This window comes from Macadamia integrifolia, chromosome 2 (assembly GCF_013358625.1).
Source record: "Macadamia integrifolia cultivar HAES 741 chromosome 2, SCU_Mint_v3, whole genome shotgun sequence".
NCBI classification, from domain to species: domain Eukaryota; kingdom Viridiplantae; phylum Streptophyta; class Magnoliopsida; order Proteales; family Proteaceae; genus Macadamia; species Macadamia integrifolia.
Window position 1 is genome coordinate 40535089 of NC_056558.1, and position 22251 is coordinate 40557339.

General features: G+C 43.0%; 2 protein-coding genes across 5 annotated transcripts in view; both read right to left on the reverse strand.

The window, feature by feature from the left end:
- LOC122063115 (E3 ubiquitin-protein ligase RNF144A-like) overlaps positions 1-9662 on the reverse strand; it is a 39144-nt gene extending 29482 nt beyond the window's left edge. The window contains exon 1 of one of the 2 annotated variants that reach the window (XM_042626804.1): positions 9428-9662. In XM_042626804.1, the coding sequence (XP_042482738.1) occupies positions 9428-9446 (19 nt within the window). In that variant the 5' untranslated portion in view covers positions 9447-9662. The remainder of the gene's footprint in view (positions 1-9427) is intronic. The other variant, XM_042626810.1, reaches the window with a different exon arrangement.
- The window catches only part of LOC122063131 (putative hydrolase C777.06c), a 90328-nt gene that overhangs the window by 66037 nt on the left and 2040 nt on the right, over positions 1-22251 (reverse strand). The window lies entirely within an intron of this gene.

A 22251-nucleotide genomic window follows, 5' to 3' on the forward strand; every position in this document is an offset into this window, starting at 1 on the left:
TTCAGCTTCGAGTACATAATGTAGGGAAATGAAAAAAACACAGAGGAGAACCAACCAAGAGTCCTAAACCTTGCCTCCAACTAAGTTTTCTCTTGCATAGATTTGGGGTTTTAATCTACTCTCAAAAGAGATTCAAAAGGTGCCTAAAACCCTAAGTTGGACCATTCAACATAGGAAATCAGAGATTGAATTAGATTTCACAAAAAAAGGTGGGTTTCTCAAAAACTTGATTCTTTTGTTTAAATCATTTTTTTACTTATTTTTTGCTATAAGTTGATGGATTTAGGTAAAACTAACCCATTCATATTATCAAACTTTACCATTTGCAAGGATATGTACTGTGATTCAAGAAATTTCTTCATTTTTTTTTTTAGAAACCAAGTCCTATTCCTTTAAGAAAATTATATGTAGTAGATCTACATCAGATCTATGAATTGCAATTCTGCAGTAATATTTATTTATTTTTATATTTTTTGGAATTTAAAAATAATTAAAATGAAAAATAAAAAAGAGATTTTTTTAATAAAAATCCCTTCAATATTGTGTTTACGTTCAGTCAGTGCACAACATCATCCTAGTTGCTCCTAAACCTGAAGACACTTCCAAATAAAAGCATAGTTGCCTAGGTGATGCACTGTCGTCCTGGTACTTTGGTCGCCTAGGCGGACAGCTTGGATGCCTTGGTCACTTTGTTGGTGCCACCTTATTTTTGGACCTTCTCCACCGGCCTTGAGTCGCCTAGACACTTTATTACAACTATGACTATGAGTTTGAACCACCCCAACACTCTTCATGGAAATAGACTTTACCATATGTAAGAAACCTCATCCTTTATAACAATTGCAGTTGAATGTACTTATCTCATTATACATTGTTCTCTATTTTAGTGTTTATGCATGATACATGTTATATATTGATTATTTATACTGTTTTTCGCTCCAAAAGTGTATTTCCATGCATATCTTGTGTATCTCTGATATAATACAATACGTTTCCTAAAATCACCTAACCAATACGATACCCAATACTGATACTTTAAACCTTGGGAGGACGCTCTTCGATGTATTCAGGCGGAATGACAAACTCGATGTGTCATCATCACAATCATCATCATCAGTAAAGGATATAAAAAAGTAGTCTTCTACAATGGTATCATCGACTTCTTCGCTCCCATTTCAATTTCCATTGTATAAGCAGTCACCTTAGATTTTTCATCATTGTCATTCTTGGTAGTTGTAAGAGCATGTGTTTGTCGAGCCATAGGAATATTAGAGAAAACATTGTTAGGTGCCCTTCTACTCCTCGGCTTGGAAACTATAGTGCCTCACTAGGAATTTCAATAACTCTTTGGCACGTAGAGCCTTTTGGAAACAATTTTGAAGATCAAATATATAATCACACCAATCACCATATTGATCTCTGGTTGCAGACATAAACTAAATCGGTAGATCAGTTGTATATCTTCTTCTTCAATAATAGTGCGAGAAGAAAGTGAACCGAACCGTCACATGTACTCAACAAAAAATAAAGAACTTTGCCGAGGGAGTTCAAAAGATCTTGCAATCAAACTCTACACGTCTGAGGGAGATACTTACTCTTGAGCTCTTCTTTCATCTAAGCCCAAGTAGTGCATGTTGTGCCATGCTGCACCAACTTTCACTCATATGTTCTCCACCATTCACGTGCGGCCCCAATTAATTCTGTTTAGGCCAACTTCAATTTCCTGATCTTTGGTAGGTCCAACAATCGAAGAAATCTTCTAAACACCATTGTTGTCAAGGCATCACCAAAGCACAGCGTAGGTGTCCAAGCTCTTCTTGGGTCCAAGATGAGATCATGCCTTATTGACACTTCACAAGTTTACATTGATTTCTATGTTTATCGCCTTTTTTGCTTTTTAATTTTTATTATAATATGCTTATATTATATGTTGATTTTCTCAGATTAAGTCATTACTAGAATAATTATATCATATTGCATTGATATGGTTTCTAAGTTGCATATAAGCATAATTATATAAAATTATTATTTTATTAAATTACACAGTTATATACTACATGCCTAGGGCTCCTAGGTGCCCCTCCAAAGCCTTGGGTCACCTTGACAACTAAGCTAAACATGAGAAACCAGTCGTAGAGCACCTGGGCTCATGCTTCCCGCTATACTCCTTCAGATCCAACTTCACCTTCTGAGTATCGTCAAAGCATACTGAGGTGTGCCACCTTCCAAGTAAGAATGCATGTGATATTTAAAGGATAGTGGTGGCACGTTTCATGTGGCCCACTTCCCATAAACCTTTGAGTGTTATTAGCTGCAGAATACGCTGGTTATCGGTTATCCTCAAGGTTTAAGATCTCGCTCTCGCCTCCCATCTTGCTAATCCAAAAAAGAGAGATCTCGATGGGATCATGTATTTTTTCCCGGTCGACTCGATGGTTAGTCTCAGTGGCTGTATGGTCTTTGCAGCCCCTGAAAGTTGGTATTTACCTTATTTTAGGCCTTCTAAACACAATGGAAACATCAGTTTTTTCTAAAAATCAAACCTAAAGTTGTACTTTGACTTCGTACCCTATGTAGTCTCCAACTCTTGAGATCTTAGGCTAGTATGCTCTATTCCACAATCCACATTCCACAATCAACACATGACGCAACATAATCATAAGAATTTAAAAGACACAAGAAAAGTGACTCCAAATGTGGATAAGGACGTAATATTCTCTACTCTTTAAGCTTCAATGAGTGTAGGAATGGAGATCCTCAAGCAAAAGCACCAAAATCAATGCTCCTTAATGTTTTTTCTTCAAAAAAGTAGAGATCTTGGTGAGATTTGGCGAGATCTTGGCGAGATCTCGGTCGAGTTCTTGAGATCTCGGTCAAGTTTTTGTATAATTTGTATCTCGCCATGCATCTCATCTCGCCTTTTAAAAAAAACGAGATATTAGCGAAATCTCGGCGAGATCTTGAACCAGGCGAGATCTTGAACCATGGTTATCCTACTTCAACTCCAAGATATTCAAAACCGCCATGCACAGGAGTGGGAGAACTAATCCGATGATCTATTACATTCAGTCGGACAGTTGCTGCATCATCTCAAGCATTCAAGTGGAAAGATCAGGTATTTGATCTGGAGCCCTAGTATTGCCATCTACCGTACTCTGATACCAATTTAATAGAATCTGGTTTAACCTAGAAATAGGTTTCTTTCTGCCCAATGGGTAGGATCGCAGGGAAAAAACAATGAAGAATTGGTCGAAACATAGCAACTCTTGATCAGACAATCAAGTCCCTCTGAAATTCTGGTCAAGTATAGGCGACAAGTAATATAAAGAATCCCAAAACTGTTATATAAATCCAACAGCTGGGTCCAGAGATATGGCACTGTCTTTGAAAATAGAAAGTTCAAAAACCAAATTAGAAACTGGTCAGGAAATAACAACTGAAACAATTAGAAGGTGCACTCAAAAAATAAGATTTTGAAACAAGGACTAAGCAGGTTCAGAATTTAGAAACTATCAAGAATTTGCAACTGAAGCTGGGTTTAAGGTTTTGCTTATCAACTACAGGGGCTAGAATTTTGCTCAACAGAATTAGGAACCTGCACACGCAGGCCACTCCAAACCTCAGGCTGATGCCTAGGTGAGATCAGATTGATTCACAACAATAAACCAAACTCGTGGTTAGAAAAATAATAGGAATAATCAATAAGAGTAATTATCAGATTTATGGAATGATAACCAGAACTGAAACAGAATTGTTTTCTTACCAGCAGTGGTCTAATTTAGAAACCGACTTTGAGTTGAAGAAGAAGAAGAGTGAAAGATAAAAGGATATGCTATGCCTCTCACCTTACTGTGGAGAAGGAATCCGACCAACTCCAGCCTTAGCCTTCCACAAAGGTTTCCCCTACTGCATCCCACAGTAGAGCAATTCTCAATCCACAGAACTCAACAAGCTCAAGGCTAAATTTCTCTCAAATCGAGGCTTCTGGGGGGTGTATGACCCTTTTCTTTATTTATAGAAGAGCAACAGTACAAGAAATATACAAACTCTTAATGCACAAGCAAAAGAATTATAATGAAAACAAAACAGAAATTTTTCTAGACTGCGTACAAGGGATAAATACTAAGACTTAGGCCTAAAAGGCTGAGACTTAGACAGCTGTCCAGCCTTCTAGAACACTAAAAGAAAAAGAAAATACAAAATAGAATTAGCCCATTACTTGCTAATAAGAAAAAAGGGGAGGAGTTTCCTGTCCAGGATTGTGGCCTTCACCAGCACCCCTGGGTCCATCTCTCTCTCCTCCCCCAAAGAGGGGGCAGAGATGTCATTCATAGGAGGAAGGAGAGAGACAGACACAGGGGAGCACTGGCATAGACCACGCTCCTGGACAGAACATTTTCCTTAGGAAAAAAATCCAGAAATACTCAACTGTTCCTGTGCAAGACTTGAAGTTTGGTTCAACCAAACCATGAACCAACCCATAGACCAGACCAAGGATCTGGTTCAACCAGACTGTACCATAGTACCGATAGCTGATTTCCTATAGCGGTCCTTCTCTTCTCTTGTGATAAGATGTGCATCAACTCTCCCCGGCTTAAAATAACTCAATCTCAAGTGTTGAGCTTTCACGAATGAAAGAATGGCTCAGCATGGTGCACATCCAACTTTAACCCGTAAGGCCGTAACAAACTCTTAGCAGCTCTTGACAGTTGGGAATATAATCTTCCATCCATTGAGCTCTCTCTTTGAAGGGTATGGGTGACAAACTCAATGTGTCAACTTCACAATCATCATCAGGAGTGAAGGAAGTACCCAAGAAGTCTTCTGCAACAGAATCGTTGAATTCTTCACCCTCCATTTGAACTTCCACTGTAGTAGTAAACACCTTAGACTTTTCATCGTTGTCATTCTTGGTAACCTCCGTTGATGGAACCTAACATAAGACATGAGCACCATGAGGTATCAGGACCATCCTCATCACTAACATCAGCAAGCTGCTCCTCAACCTACTCCACTGGAGGGATTCCATCACAAAATTACTTCTCCAGATTAGCTTAAACAGCTGCCAGAATAGCATTCTTTGGGTGTTGAGGGCAGACCTTGGCGAATAAAATGAGAATCTAAAGCACCCATCACTAGGAGACTTTTATAGGAAATTTAGTAGGCTTCCTCAAGGCGGGCATCTGCCATACCATTCTCAACACTGTAGAAGCAATCACCTACAATCATGGTTTAAACTTTAAGTATTGGTACGTATCGTACCGTATCGATCGGTATCAATGTGATATGAGACATTATTTTTAAAAGCTAGAGAGTATATATATGTATTGAACTGTATTGGCTCGATATGTGTTGAGTCACCATTAAAATCCACATTGGGTGTCAGAATTTGAACCAAGGACTGAAAACAGAGCATACCATCCATGTTTTTCACCCCAAAAAAAAAAAAACTCTCTTCTTCCTCTTCTTTCAAACCATTGACTTGGGGGTTTGGTCAATCCTTGAAAAATGATTCTAATCAAGGCAAACAATATAAGTAAATATTAATCTACACTCCTAGATCTCAGATTGAAGACGAACTCCACAGAAAGGTTTGTCCTTCAAAAAAAAATTTTTTTTTTTTGGTTAATTCTTTATTTTTAGACATGTTTTTTGCATGAGTTACATGGATTTAGCCTAAACCAAGGTTCAAGAACTCGTTACGTTTCGGTATGAAAGTTATGCACACTATCAAGCACAACCACAACTTGGTACTTTACCTGCATTGGCCACTCCAAAGCAGTACATGCAATTCTTTTATGAGTGGGAGAAAGGATTAAAGTATCAGTATCGATCGCTGAATTGGTCGGGTCATTTTAAGAGACGTATCATTGCGTATTGTGTCATAATGGAGATACGCAAGATACCCTAAAGAATATGCACATAAATGGACAACATACAAATAGAATGATTTGGAGTTAGTGTCACACAGTCATATTAGGTAATGATTAGAAAAGTCCCATTTTTAGGTTGAGAATTTTCACCTCTCTTACCTTAGTTTTACTGTCAACCAAAGAGAGCAGGGAGAGATACCATTCCATTGTTAAACCACAGACCAAGGGAACTGAATTCATTCATCGCTGAATGAGCTCTTATAAGACGACCTCAAGCATGTTAAGCAAGACTATCCACGTAAAATCACTCATTAGAGGAATTCATCGAGAAATCATATATACACTGCATGGTGACGGAAGAAGCAGCGTTTCCAAATCTACTTGGCTAATATTTAGGATAACTTTCCAACCGCAGATTTAGTGGCTTGCTCAGCTGAAGTGAGAAAGAAGCTCTCTCTCCCATCGCCATCCTCCAAGTAGTGTTTGTTCAGGCGTGTGAGCTCTCAACCCTACTAGGGCGTGAAGATTCTCCACCCACTAGAGGCTCTATTTTCCACAAAAGAAAGTAAATTTTTGGTTGAGCATGAACGAGCAAGTGTGGCCTGATTGCCAATGAATCTAAGCATGACACGCATCATCATAGATGGCAACCGGAAAAGCAATGTGCATGACAAGTGTGGAGTGGACAACCCCAAAGGGCATTGATTGGATAATGATAACCCCTTAGGACGAAATCACAAAGCATGCATCAATGATGTAATATCATAACACTAACATCTCAATATAAAATGCAAGTAATTATGTGTATAATGTGTTGTGTCTAGCGTGTACTAGTTTAAGGAAGCAAGTGATAATGCTTATGCCAATGTCACAGCACCATAGCACAATCCAATCTCTAGGGAAACTTGGCAGAACATATTTATGACCCAAGAATACGGTGAGGGTGTACAAACTTTAGTCCCACATCGCCTGGGAAGAAATTACTGGGCTAGTTAATAACCTCTAGCCTCCTTAACATAGCACAACACGTTTTAAAGTCTTGAGGCCAATGGGCCAAAGAGGACAATACTGTGCAAGGTTAATGGGGCCGGGGCGTTACAAATGGTATTAGAGCAGACCCCGATAGCATGTGGGGCCGGGGGCCAGGGGCCGGGGCGTTACAAATGATATCGGAGCAGACCCCGAAAGTGTGTGGGGCCACAGCGGGGACATTGTGCCGAAAGGGGAAAAGTTTGTGAGACTCAAGAGTACGGCAAGTACCGGACCCGCATGGGAGATCGGTGAGGTGTCCCCACCAAGAATACGGCAAGTACCAAGAGGTTTAGAATATCAATGAAAGTGTGCAAACTTTAGTCCCACATCGCCTAGGAAGAGATTACTGAGCTAATCAATAACCTCTAGCTTTCTTAACATGGCACAACACGTTTTAAAGCTTTGAGGCCCATAGGCCAAAGAGGATAATATTGTGCAAGGTTAATGGGGTTGGGGCGTTACATTTAGTGCCCAAGCATCTACTTGAACAGGTCTTAGGTTGCCCAAAAAGAAAAGAGATTTTTCTAATAAAGAGAGTTCATCCTTGATATAAAGTCAATGTAGGCACTTGTTGAGTGGGTCTCCAGTCGTGACTTAATATTAATCGAGGTGCCTAAGGTCTGCTTTGGGCAAGGAATGCACCTAGTGGTTGTTTATGTCATGGCCCGAATAGGTGGTTTATGCTTGGTTTTGAAGAATCCAATGTTAAACCATAAAGTATGGTAAAGCACTTATGGTGTGTCATGTGTTTCATGTATCGCTTTCCAAGCATCGTGCATATTCAATTTGCATGTTTCAGATTCCACATCAATGACTGCACATTAACTTGGTACCAAAGCCTATCCTAATATGGTTGTAGATCCTATGGATCCTAACATGATGCTTGCTGTCTGCCGCAAACTTCAGGTAGTGCAAGAGAATTTACAAAAGATTGGAGAGAAACTTAAGTCTCGATGACAATTTGAGGAATTGAAGTCAAACTCTACCCATGTTCGCTTACAGATGCTTCTTATGAGAAATTTATACATCTTGTTGAACACTGGACAAAGGAATAAGAAGAGCCATAGATGTTTGAGTTAGAAGTGGGCAAGTTAATGTTGAAGAGCAAACCACATAAGTTGCATCAACGAGGAACATAGGTGATCTTTTGATCATTGATCCAATTAAATTTGCTTCTTCATCCCACATTTCAAGACAAAGGACAAGCAGTCAAAGCTTCATATTCTAAATTTTGTTCACATTGAAGACAAAGAGTTGCAAGCACCCATCAAAGTGTTCTTCCTACAGTTCTTAAAACTCAAAGATGAATTTTTATGATCCAAGAGGGAATAATTCAGTCCCAATCCAGTAAGTGGTCTTGTTTTGATGTCAAAAAATTATGGCCTCGTTTTAAGTACTTATTAACTGGCCCAAACTTAAGGTCCATAAGGGGTATACCAAATTAGCATTTTTATTTAGTATTTTTGTGGGGCCCTCTTCTAGATTTTTTATTTAGTATTTTTGTGCGTGGGACCCTTTTCTAGAGATATATCTTTAGTTAGTTTTGGGATCTAACTAATTCCATCTAGGAAGTTTTACTATTTTTGGTCTTTTTGTTAGGGGTTCTATTTTCTAATGGGGGACCACTGCCAGGCTGCATAGCGTATGCTAGCGCCTCCCTCTATCTATTTCTTCCTTCTTCCTATGAAATGACATATCTACCCCTATTGTGGTAGGAGAGAAATGGACACAAGGAGATGTAGCATACACTAAGCAGCCACACAGGGAACTAAATCCTTTTCTAGTTCTACAAATATTTTTTTTCTTTGTTCAATTTATGAATCCTAGTTCTCTAAAAAAAATAAATAAATAAATAAATTATGAATCCTAGTTTTATAGAAGGGTAAAAGGGCTCTATGAGACTAAGGTGTATTCTACACCAAGGCACGTTATTATTTTTCATTTTTTTTTTAAGAGAGAGAAAATAATATTAAATAATAGCCTTGTTCTCTCCCTCCCCGGCGGCTGCCTCTCTGGTCAAGTTTGTCCCTCTCTCTTTCTTCCCCTATCGAACTGAACTCTCTTTCAATTAAATTAAAACTCTCTCTCTCTCTCTCTCTAAAAGATTCATAACTGCGTCAAGTCTCAATTTCCAAGTATTCATTTTACGAGAAAGTTTTCTGTGTAATTTCATTTATTTTCTTTCGATTTCTCACAATAACGAGTCAACTCAATCCCCTTTCTTGCTTTCTCTGGTGAAGTTTAACGAACAATAGAGCCATTAAAGCTAAGAAATCACTGTGAAAGTGATCTGGTTAACGTTAGGAGTCTCAGGAACAAACGTTGCTGCTGACTCCCTCCGATTCAACTCGGTTGAACTGGGGAAATTGGGTCCCTGTACAGATTCGAAGCATAAATCTCCATTGATCATTCAGAAGCAAAGAAAGCGAATGAATATAAAGAACTAAACAAAAACCCCAGAAAAAAAACGGAAATTATGAATCGAATAAGAATTCAGAAGATAAAAAGAGCAAGAAACTTACAAGGTTCAGAACTCGCCATTGCCGTGAAATATTGGTAGTTTAAAATGATCAAACGCAAAGTATCTCTTGAAAGGTTTGAAGTTTGAACTTAGCCTCGCAGAATACGAGGTTTTCGGGAATTGAATCGGCGAGGACAGAGAAGTTCCGAATTTCCAGTGGCAACTGGGAAGCGAGTGGATCCATGGATCCTTAGCACGGCGGTTTTGTGGGGCCCGGTGGTACAATACAAACGAAGAAAGAAAAAAAAAAGGCTCACTAAAGAAAAAGAATAAAGGCCCTATCAAATCATATGCTATGTGTCCTCGTATGGATTATTTATAATATGGGAGAGAGAAAATTTCAAATGGCGGGATAGAATTTTACATGGTGATGGGGTAGAGTTTTACATTTTATTTAAAAAAAATTAATTATAAAAATAAAAAACAAAGAATGCGTGGGATGAAAGCTTTATAAAATAGTTAATCTTTTACTTGACTACTTTATCATTGTATTTTATTTAAATACCTAATTTTTTTTTACTTTCTTTGCTGTTTATCTTTTTAATTTTTTCCAAATTATTGTTACTTTTTATATTTATTTAATACTTTAATAATTTCTCAATTTTTTGACTACTTTATCCTTGTATTTTATTTAAATACCCTATTTTTTCACTTTCTTTGTTGTTTACCTTTTTAATTCTTTCTAAATAATTGTTACCTTTTATATTTATTTAATTATTTAATAATTTCTCAATTTTTTTAAATATTCTAAAAGAGATTACTTTATTATTCCTCTCACAAGTCACCTCTAAATCCCTTATCTCTCCTCCTTTTTTTAACTCTCTCTCCCTCTCACACACACTTTTCTTTTCCTTTTGAAATCTCACCCTCCTCTCACTTTCTTTCTTTTTTTAAATATATTTTATGATATCCTTTGCCTACTACTTCCTTATTCTTTCATCTTCGTAAACTCTCTCTCTCTTCTTTCGGCCTCTATGTTAAGCAAATCAAAATCTTCTATTAAAGAAATTTTAATTACTCTAAAAGAATCACTTTCTTATTCCACGTCCAAATCTCTCTCTCTCTCTCTCTCTCTCTCTCTCAGTCGAACTCCGACGAATCTCCCAATCTGAGCTATATTCTCTGTCTCTATGCTCTTACGAAGACTTCGACCTCCACCATTGTTGTAACGTCATAATCCCTAAAATCGACCGTTTTGTCTTCAATAAGAGCGTTGGAAGCCGAAAGCATACATACTCTCGCCTCCGCCTCACTCCTCACAGGCCAGAAATCACCAATGTTAGTTGTCACAGGCACTGCACTAGCCTTCTTTCTCTTTCCAAGCCTCCTCCTAACCCTGTAGACGACCCTAAACAAAAGGAGAATCAACGCATCGCCACTCTTCTCCGAGATCTTTTCTTGGAAAGATAATTCCGTCAAAACTGACCTAATCGCTCTTGATTAAGAACATAGAGAGTCACTGACACAGCCTTTGGGCTCATATGTTGCAGGCTAAATACTTTCCAAATAGGTCGGTTTTTTATTCTAAAACCTTGAAAACCAAAGGCTCTCCTTGCTGGAATGCAATTGTAAGCATTATACATAACCTTCAACAAATGGTTCATAAAATTATTGGTGATGGGAACAATACTTTCTTTTGGACTGATCCTTGGATTTACAATAATTCTTCTACTTCTATTACTCATTTTCAAGCTCAATCCACTTCAACTCATGTGACATTAGTAAGTCAGGCTATTTCAAATAACTGTTGGAATTCATCTCTGATTAGATCTTTGTTGCCAAACAACATCTCTAATCTAATTTTGTGTCTTCCTATACAAGGTGTTAGTGATCAATGGTGGTGCCATGCTTCCAAAAATGGCATTTTAACTACCAAATCTGTTGCTAGATTTCTTATGTCCAGCTTTGATACTAACACTAATGGATGCTCACACAGGTGTTCTTGTTTATTGCCTTGCTCACAATGGTGACGCTTTTTCTAGAAACTCAAAATTCCACTAAATTTAAGTTGTTCTTTTGGGTATTGTTAATGGATGGACTTCCCACAAAAGACACCCTGCATAGATGGATGGATATGGACACAACTTGTGGTCTATGTCACCAAGGGCATTGTTTCATTTGTTTTTCTCTTGTGATATTGCTCAAAGGATCTGGGCAGCAAGACCACTAGGCCTTAGACCAACTTCTTTACCCTTAACTTTTGTTTCTATATTAATAATGTATTTCTTTAACTCTTGTAACTTGACCTTGGTTGAATTATCCACTTTCTTCATCTTTCTAATAACAACTTGTTACCTATTGTGGATGCATAGAAACAGGGTTAATTTGGAGCCTCCTCCCCCCTCACCAACTAAGGTTCTACAGCAGGTGTGTGCTTGGATAGTTAAAATGAGTTAACTCTATAATCTGTGGCCGATTGGTCACACTGACTATCCTAATGTGGTTGCACCGCTCACATCTATTGGCCCTTACCTCCCCGGGCCCATGTGTTTATTCATAACGGCTGTCACTGATAAATCTTTAACTAAGTTTGGATGGGCACTATCACTTCTTTCTCATTCCGGTTGATTACTCTCTCTTGCTGATTTTTTCATGACAGGAGAGGGTACTGATGCAGTGGCAATGGGACTTCTGATTGGGCTCCAGGAATATTGGATCAAAGAATGGTTTATCGATAGCATTTTCACTGACTTACTAGAACTTGCTAAATTAATGGACAGTGATAATTTTTTGAATTGGCCTTACTTTTGGTTGGAGGGTGGAAATGGAGCACATCCTCTCTAAACTAATTTGTTTTATACATGATAGTCCACATCTAGGGGTTTTGAAAACTTGGGCGCATAAGGCGCTGGACTCTAAATGTAGATATGTTAATTTCCTTAATTAAGAGTCATCGACATTGCTACAACCTGTACCGTTGAAGGTCGACAATAGATTTCCCCTGCAACAGTTTCTGATGAGGCAAAATATGTCCCCTTCCTCAGCACCACTGAAGCGTGTATGCAAACCTGAACAGAACTGACCTACTACCTCGGCCTCCAATAGGCCGTGCTGGCACCTCGGCCTCTAACAGGCCGTGCTGCCACCTTGACCTCCATCAGGCCGTGCTGCCTCCTCGGCCTCCATCATGCCGTGCTGCCACCTCGGCCTCCATTGGGCCTTGCTGCCACCTCGGCCTCCACGGGCTATGCTATCACCTCGGCCTCCAACGGGCCGTGCTACTACCTCGGCCTCCAACGGGCCGTGCTACCACCTCGGCCTCCATCGAGCCATGCTACCACCTCGGCCTCCATCGGGCCGTGTTACCACCTCGTCCTCCATCCGACCGTGCTACCACCTCGGCCTCCATCAAGCCGTGCTACCACCTCGGCCTCCATCAGGACATGCTATCGCCTCGGGATCCATTAGGCCGTGCTACCACCTCGGGATCCATCAGGCTGTGCTACCACCTCGGCCTCCATCAGGTCGTGCTGCCACCTCATCGGCATCCATCATGCCGTGCTGTCACCTCGACCTCCAACGGGCAGTGCTAAAACCTTGGCCTCCAACGGGTCGTGCTGCCACCTCGGCCTCCATCGGGCAGTGCTACCACCTCGGCCTCCATCGGGCCATGCTACAACCTCGGCCTCCAATGGGCCGTGCTACAACCTCGGCCTCCAACGGGTTGTGCTGCCACCTCGGCCTCCATCGGGCCGTGTTGCCACCTCGGCCTCCATTGGGCTGTGCTATCACCTCGGGATCCATTAGGCCATGCTACCACCTCGGGATCCATCAGGCTGTGCTACCACCTTGGCCTCCATTAGGCCGTGCTACCACCTCGGCCTCCATCAGGCCGCACTGCTAACTCGGCCTCCATTGTGTCACGCTGCCACCTCGGCCTCCATCGTGTTGTGTTGTCACCTTGGCCTTCATCCGACGGTGCTGCTACCTTGGCCTCCATTAGGCCGTGCTGCTACCTCAGCCTCCATCATGCCGCTCTGCCACCTCAGCCTCCATCGTGTCGTGCTACCACCTCAGCCTCCATCAGGCCGTGCTATGACCTCGTTCTCCATCATGCCGCGCTGCATTCTCAGCCTCCATCGTGTCGTGTTACCACTCGGCCTCCAACAGGTCGTGCTACCACCTCGGCCTCCATCATGCCGTGCTGCCACCTCGGCCTCCATCAGGCCGTGCACTACCTCGGCCCGACGTCAACAACAATGTTTCCAGAAACGTGTTTTCGTCCACCCCTACATTCAAGGAATGTAATCCCTATTTTGGAGGACAGGACTCTATCCTCTACACGTCATCATAGACATCACACGGTTGGCCTTTCCAAGATAAGAGGGGGAATATTCTCAGAATCACAGAGCCACTCCCCTTGAGGACTCCATACCTAAATAGGACTCTTCACAATCGTCTCTCACTTGCCCTCCATCAACAGCCTATAAATACTAAGGTAAGCCTCCATCAGAGGGGACGATCACTCACTTCTCTTACTAGAAAAGCTCCCTTGAGCATCTGTTGTGGAAAGATCTGACTTAGGCATCGGAGAGTCTCCCGTCGAGTCAGCCCAGCTCTCCCCTATCATCTCTTCTATGCCGGTTGGCCAAAGCACCAGGAACTGTAGGGAAGATCGTCCGATCAATTTTTTTCGCATCAGATTGGCGCTATCTATGGGAATTGTTACAAAAAGTCACCTTGGACCAATGCAATTAAGGAGTGAGAAGGTTGTTTCTTCAACGACAACGCTAGCAAGATCCACTCGCGAAGTACCACTTGGACATCCCCATTCACCACCAATGGCAAAGCAGGAAAATGTCCCAGCAGAGACCCCTCCACAAGGACCCCAGCAAACCAGGCCCGATGCGTAAGTTACCCAGGGAGAGGGGGAACACCGCGAGCAGAACCCTCAGCTATCCCGCCATGTCCCATCATCCCGGGTAAATCACCCGAACATGGAAGAGCAGATGAAAAGCTTGCAGTTGCAGGTATTAGCTACAAATGCACTGGTGCGAGATTTCATACGTTAGTTCGACTCGGTACTTTTAGTGCCACGCACTAGTTCAGCTCAGCCACCTAGGCCTGTTCCAAGCAGACATCTCAACGACGAATCTCCCGACAACAGTGTCACCCCTCAATCAATAGTAAGAAGGGGGTTGGCCAGAACTTCATACACTGTTCATTCGGTACCACCCCGCTCTCTTACTGAGGGGCGCAAGCAAGGTCCCGTTCCTACCCAGAACAGGAGAACTCGTCGTTTCGTGCATCACCAGAGCCCAGAGACACATGATACTCATAGATCCCCACCCCAAGTAGGAAGATGCCAACTGTCGCCTCAAAGACTCAGTAGAGGTGCGCGTCTGCACAGAGAAGAACGCGAAAACTACCAGAGGCCAGCTCAGCAAGATTGACCCCACTCGGGTCTGGGCTCGCCCATCAGGTCGACCAGGGGTGCACCACAGTAAGGTCAGGATCGGCCTGTGGTTACCAAGGCCGAGGAAGAAGCCCCAGAAGGGGAGAAGGGGTGCGTCAATCCCCAGATTGTCGAGCCGAGGAGAGAAAAGATGACCTGGAGAGCCGCATCCAGTGACTCACTGAGCGAATAGAGGGAATGCAGAGGCAAGGGCACCCAACCGACATAACTGTAACTCTGGCCCATAATGCACTATCCGACGAACTGATAGACGTCGAGCTACCCTCAAATTTCATGATACCTATCTCCAATGGATATGACGGCACCACAGATCCATATGATCATCTGCTGTACTACAGCTCGGCCATGGCAGTTCATGGTAGGTCAGACGTCGTTCTCTATCGAGCTTTCGTAGCCTCATTAAAAGGAGCTACGCTGGTGTGGATGTCGAACTTACGGCCATGGTCCATCCGCAACTATGAAGAGCTAACAATAGCGTTCCTCACACTTTTCCAAGCAAGTATGAAGTAGAAGCAAACTACGCAAAACGTGATGAACATGAGGCAGGGAGCGAGGGAGACTATAAGGGAGTTCCTTGCCTAATTCACCAAGGTGACACTGGAGGTAAAAAACCTACCAGAAGGAGTGGCGTATAGCATGTTGTGCAACGGGGTAATACACCCTGATTTGGTTCAGTCTCTGGCCCTCGACTTACCGGAAATGATGCCCGAACTGTTGAGACAGTGTAATCAATATGCCAACATGGAGGGAGTTCTGACCGCCCGAGGAATAACTGACAGGTGTGATCAGGCGGAGAAGGAGAAGAAAAGGGCTTTGAGACCTAGGGACGACTCTCGTGAGCCAAAGAAAAACAGAACAGATTGGCCTCTTGACACAGCTGAACCTGAGCGATATAAACTTGATCGTTCTCGAACAAACCTGCTCTTAGAGATCCAAAATCAGAAGTACTTTCGCTGGCCCATGTCATACGAAGCCTTTATAAAACTGGGGCTTGGCACCGGGGCCTTAAAACTAGCCCTAGGACCCTTGCACGGATTTTCAGGCATACTAGCAGAGCTAGAGGGAGTTGTTGACTTGCCAGTAATCATCGGACAGGGAGTTCAAACAGCCACAATCATGGTCTCTTTTATGGTCACCAAGATTGCCTCACCCTATAATGTAATCCTTGGCCGACCTTGTCTCAATGGTCTTGGGGTGATTGTGTCCACTAAGCACATGAAGGTCAAATTCCCAACCAGCAATGGAGTCGGGGAATGCAAGTCCAGTCAGAAGGAATCCTGGGAATGCTATGCCAACTTCATAAAATCTGTCAAGAAACCGTGCTCGGGCCTAGCATGTATGGTAGAAATTACTGCTTGCCAAGATGAAAGCCTCCTGATCGAGCCGAGCTAGTTGAACAACTACTTACTGTCCAATCATTGAGGCCAGTAGGCACTTTTATCAGTAGACAGTGTTATCAGTAGATTGCATTGAAATCCCATCGATTGGGTGTTAGTCTTATAGATTTTATACTTTCAGCACCTTAGCTTTCATATCTCATTTATTCAATTTTTATCATGGAGCGGATTATATTCTATTTTGAAGCAAGGTATTTGTCCCAAGTGTATACCACACATCAATATATTATGAAGCTTCTCTCAAATATCTGACTCTTCTAAGACTGAGTACAGCTCGTCGGCATCAAAGACCTTAACCACTAAGGCACAAAGACCGAGCTCCAGCTCGGCACCACAAGACCAGACCCTAGTTTGATGACTCAAAAGACCTTAACCAGCAAGGCACGAAGACCAGGCCCCAACTCGGTAGCATCTAAGACCGAGCTCTAGCTCGGCACCACAAGACCAGACCCTAGTTTGGCAACTCAAAGACCTTAACCAGTAAGGCACAAAGATCGGGCCCCAGCTCGGCAACAACTAAGACCGAGCTCAAGCTCGGCACCACAAGACCAGACCTTAGTTTGGAGACTCAAAGACCTTAACCAGCAAGGCACGAAGATCGGGCCCCAGCTCGGCAACATCTAAGACTGAGCTCTAGCGCGGCACCATAAGACCAGACCCTAGTTTGGCAACTCAAAAGACCTTAACCAGTTAGGCACGAAGACTGGGCCCCAGCTCGATAGCATCTAAGACTGAGCTCTAGCTCGGCACCATAAGACCAGACCCTAGTTTGGCGACTCAAAGACCTTAACCAGTAAGGCACAAAGATCGGGGCCCAGCTCGGCAGCAACTAAGACTGAGCTCAAGCTCGGCACCACAAGACCAGACCCTAGTTTGGCAACTCAAAGCCCTTACGAACTAAGGTATGCAAGCTCGAGCCCCGACTCGGCACCTCAATCCCTTACGTACTAAGGCATGCAAGCCTGAGCCCCGGCTCGACACCTCAAGCCCTTATGCACTAAGGCATTCAAGCCAAAGCCCCGGCTCGGCACATCAATCCCTTACGCACTAAGCACTCAAGTTTGAGCACTGCTCGGCACCTTAAGACCTTATGTTATAAAGCATGCAAGTCCCAGCCCTGACTCGACACCATAAAAGACCTTAACGCAAGGCATATCAAAAGATTGAGCCCCAGCTCGGCACCCCTATGGCTAGTCTAAGGCTTAGCGCCTCAAGGCCACACTCAGACAACTGTACTTGTCCTTATTCTTCCAAAAAGTTACTCATTTCGATCTGCGCCCGAGGCACAAGAAAATAAAAAAAGAAGCACAAGAATACTGAGAGATGAAGACATTAAAATAAATTTTTTGTTCACCAAAAATGGGGAAAAATCCCTCAAAGTATATCACTACCGAAGGAGACATCTACATAAATATAAATATATATAAGGCTAATCTCGGGGGACTGATCCATGGGCCTAGCTCAGCACAAGAAAATCCTTCGAGTCGGATCACCTCTTCACCAACATCAATCGAGCCGTAGAGCTACACCAAAGTAGCAAGGATGGGAACGCGCTGGTCATAGTCCATCAGATTGTAGCTTGGCATCTTACTCAGGATGAACCAGATGGCATCGTTCGAGCCGACCTAAAACGAAGCAATGTTAACGTCATCCAACCACTTCTGATGGGCCTAGGGGTTCAGCCACCTCGTTGGCCTCTAGCTCAGCCTAATGTTGCCTTTCTAATTCACCAACCCTAGCTGCGAGCTCCTCCTCCTTGCGAGTGCCCTGAGTCTCAGACAACTCATCCTAGAGAGCATCATTCTCCTTCAAGTTGCCATTGGCATTAAGCTACTTAGCAACCTCCTGTTCCAGCTCTTTAGTTATCAATCCGACATCATTGGCACTGACCTCCTCAGATCGGGCCATTTTCTTCTCAACCTCCAGTTGGTTTGTGATCTTGTGCGGCTCCCCATGAAGGCGCTCTACCTCCTTTGCCTTCGAACAAGCGACAGCCACATCCTAGAACCGTTGAGCAGCCTCGACTGAGAAAGTGAAGCAGCGCATTTCGCATCGAATTAAATGCTCTAGCAGGTCAATTCGAACTGCTAGAGTGGGGGACTAGTGATGAGGCAAAATATGTCCCCTTCCTCAGCACGGCTGAAGCGTGTATGCAAACCTGAATAGGACTGACCTACTACCTTAGCCTCCAACAGGCCGTGCTGGCACCTCGGCCTCCAACAGGCTATGCTGCCACCTCGGCCTCCATCAGGCCGTGCTTTCACCTAGGCCTCCATCAGGCCGTGCTACCACCTCGGCCTCCATCAAGGCGTGCTGCCTCCTTGGCCTCCATCATGCCGTGCTGCCACCTCGGCCTCCATTGGGCTATGCTGCCACCTCGGCCTCCAACAGGCCGTGCTATCACCTCGGCCTCCAACGGGCCATGCTATCACTTCGGCCTCCAAAGGGCCGTGCTACCACCTCGGCCTCCATTGGGACGTGCTACCACCTCGGCCTCCATCGGGCTGTGTTATCACCTCGGCCTCCATCGGGCCGTGCTATCACCTCGGCCTCCAATGGGCCGTGCTGCCACCTCGGCCTCCAACGGGCTGTGCTGCCACCTTGGCCTCTAACGGGCCGTGCTACCACCTCGGCCTCCATCAGGCCATGCTACCACCTCGGCCTTAATCAGGCCATGCTACCACCTCGGCCTCCATCGGGCCATGCTACCACCTTAGCCTCCATCAAGCTGTGCTACCACCTCGGCCTCCATCAGGCAGTGCTACCACCTCGGCCTCCATCAGGCAGTGCTATCACCTTGGGATCCATCAAGTCGTGCTACCACCTTGGGATCCATCAGGCCGTCCTACCACCTCAGCCTCCATCAGGCCGTGCTACCACCTCAACCTCCATCAGATCGGGTTACCACCTCGGCCTCCATCGTGCCACGCTGCCACCTTGGCCTCCATCGTGCCATGCTGCGACATCGGCCTTCATCAGGCCGTGCTGCTACCTCGACCTCCATCAGGCCATGATGCTACCTCGGCCTCCATCATGCCGCACTGCCACCTCGGCCTCTATTGTGCCGTGCTACCACCTCGGCCTCCATTAGGCTATGCTATGACCTCGTCCTCCATCAGGCCGTGCTATGATCTCAGCCTCCATCAGGCCGTGTTGCTACCTCGGCCTCCATCATGCTGCGCTGCCTCCTTGGCCTCCATCGTGCCGTGCTACCACCTCGTCCTCCATTAGGCCGTGCTATCACCTCGTCCTCCATCAGGCCGTGCTATCACCTTGGCCCCCATCAAGCCGTGCTATCACCTCGGCCTCCAATAGGCTGTGCTACCACCTCGGCCTCCATCATGTCGTGTTGCCACCTCGGCCTCTATCGTGCTTGCTACCACCTTGGCCTCCATTAGGCCGTGTTGCCACCTCGGCTTGTGATGAGCACATTTATGTGTGAAATCTAGGGTAGTAAAACATGCATTTTACATATTTAGAATGGAGCTACCTTGGGTTTTACTCTCTTTTTGCAGATTTTATATTTTCAAGGCCTTAAGGACTATCGGGAGCTATATCTTCAATTTTACACGTAAAGAGGTCCTATTTCTTTCCATGGTTGCGAAGAGGACGAAATTCTAAGCAAGATGGACGTGTTCAATTAAAAGTACACATTCGTTTGGTCACCCGTACAAATGATTATTCTTTTTCGGGTCAGAAAAAGAATAATGGATCAGAACTGAACCGAGATGCAGAACCAGCCCGTTTGCAATTGTCCCAGAGGTACAAGGAATACTCCAAATGCCAACAAGGATCAATGGATCACATCTTTAAGTGATTAAAGATTTTTTTTTGGTAACAACAACTACCTAGCTTAGTTGGTGAGCTATGGTGTACAAAATTCCCTTGCTCACCAAGAGGTCTCAAGTTCGAATCTCATGGTTGTTTTTTTTAGAGAATTTGTTGAAGATTTCCTGCTTTTCACTCACTTAAAGCACTAAGGGCATGGAGGGGATTTCCACATCAAATTAGAAGCAAGCAAAATCGTGGAAACAAGAAGAGAAGAAAAAGAAAAAAAAAAGGAAAGCAAAATCGTGGAAGCAAGAAGAGAAGAAAAAAAAAAGGAAAGAAAAAAAAGGGAGAACCAAAGATTGTCCAAATCTTCTCTCTCCTCCACATCATCACCAAAGATTGTCCAAATCACACAAAGGAAGAAAAAAAAATCGTCCCTAGGAGAGAGAAAAAAAGAAGAAAAATAAATTAGAAAAGAAAAAGGAAAGAAAATAAGCAAAAAAAATTTTAGGAAATTTCTCAAAATTTATTTCTCTCTTCTCTCTCCTCCATCTTAGCACTTTTGGACTCAAAAGATCTCAAAATCAATTGTGGGTTTCTCTCTTTTAGGAAAGAGAAAATTGTTACCCTACCTCTCCATTCCCTATAAATACAACTCATGTAAGAGGAGGAGACAGAATTCATTCTTCTTCTAGTTTTTTTTAGTTGCTCTCTCTTTCTCTTGCTCTCTCTTTAGTTCTAGTTCTTCTCTATTTTTGCTTTAATCACTTTTGTAATAGTTTTTTTTATGTCAATTATTGCAAGCACTCTTTTATTTTTATTCTGCCTTTTTATGTTTATGATTTATGCAATTGAGTTGTAATTTTTTAAGTTATAGTTCTAGGCTTAGATCTAGGTGACAAGATCATGAGCCGTGGAGCAATTTTTTTTTCAAGTTCAAGCATTGATTCAAGTAAGTAGGCTCTTTCAGTAGTCTTCTCTCCCCCCTCTCATTCCCTCTTCTGACTACCCTTTCTTTCTTAATTTAGGATTTTAATTTCAGTCGTTACATTATTGCTATCCCTTTCCCCCAAGGTTCATGGCTAGTGTATGTGTTGGCTTTGCCCTCCTAACCATAGAACCATCAATTTATTACTTTTATTTTAATTGTCTCCCTTTCCCTAAAGCCAAGTAGAGTAACCCTTGTAAGAGTGACTCTCTGGTCAAGTAAGGAAGCTCATATTATGATGCATCCCTCGGGCTAAGTAGAGAAACCTACTTGTGAGTCTCTCTCTAGCTTTATCCCCTTTCTTTTACTTTATTTTTATTTCAGCATTTTTTTCCTTTATTTATTTATTTTTTATTATTATTTTTTATTGCGTGGGTTGTTTATTTTTAGTTATTTATTTATTTAATTTTAATTGTGTGGCTTGCATCTTTAAATTCTTAGATGACGAATGGTTAGGACGTTATTTTTAGGACGGTAATTAGAATTAGATCACAACCATTAATCAGTTCACTTTCGCATTATTAAAAGAAATAAAAAAATAAAGTGACTGCTCTCCCTGTGTTCGACCCGTAGCTACACTGATCCGTACGCTTGCGGTTATATTTTAAATCTCAAACAAGTTTTTGGCGCTGTTGCCGGGGAGACAGTTCCATGTTATTTTTCACTTTCTTTTGGTAAATCGGAGTGCTTTGTTTGCTTTGTTTTATATTTTTTATTTTTTTTTATTGAATTCCTGAGAAGAACAACTTACAATAATAGTTGTATCAGTGGAGGTCGCCATACCTCACAGTATGATAAAGACAGGTTTCGCCCTGTAGCAGTACCTCAGGAATTGACCTGAGCAACCCCGGATCCCTGCCGGTAAGCTCCCAAAAAGCAAAAAAAAAAATCAAAAAAATCATCAAAAAGTTTTGCTATCCATTCTTTTGTGCTTGTCTTACTTTAGTTGCGGGTAGTTTTCTGTTGCATGAGTGTTAGGTGGGTACGTAATACTAAGAATCGGTTAGAAAGAAGAGATCCAACAAGTAGTGACCCTATACGTTTGCTCTCTTTAAAACCCTTCAATATGGGAGACCAACAGCATAACCCTTCACCTAAGTCTCTGAAAGATAGGTTCTACCCTGCTAGAACAGCCGAACCTTCCTGCATAGTTCTACCACAAGCCCAGGGCAATAATTTTGAACTCAAATCTCAATACATCACTATGTTGCCCCACTTCCATGGGTTGACCTCTGAGGATGCATACCTATTTC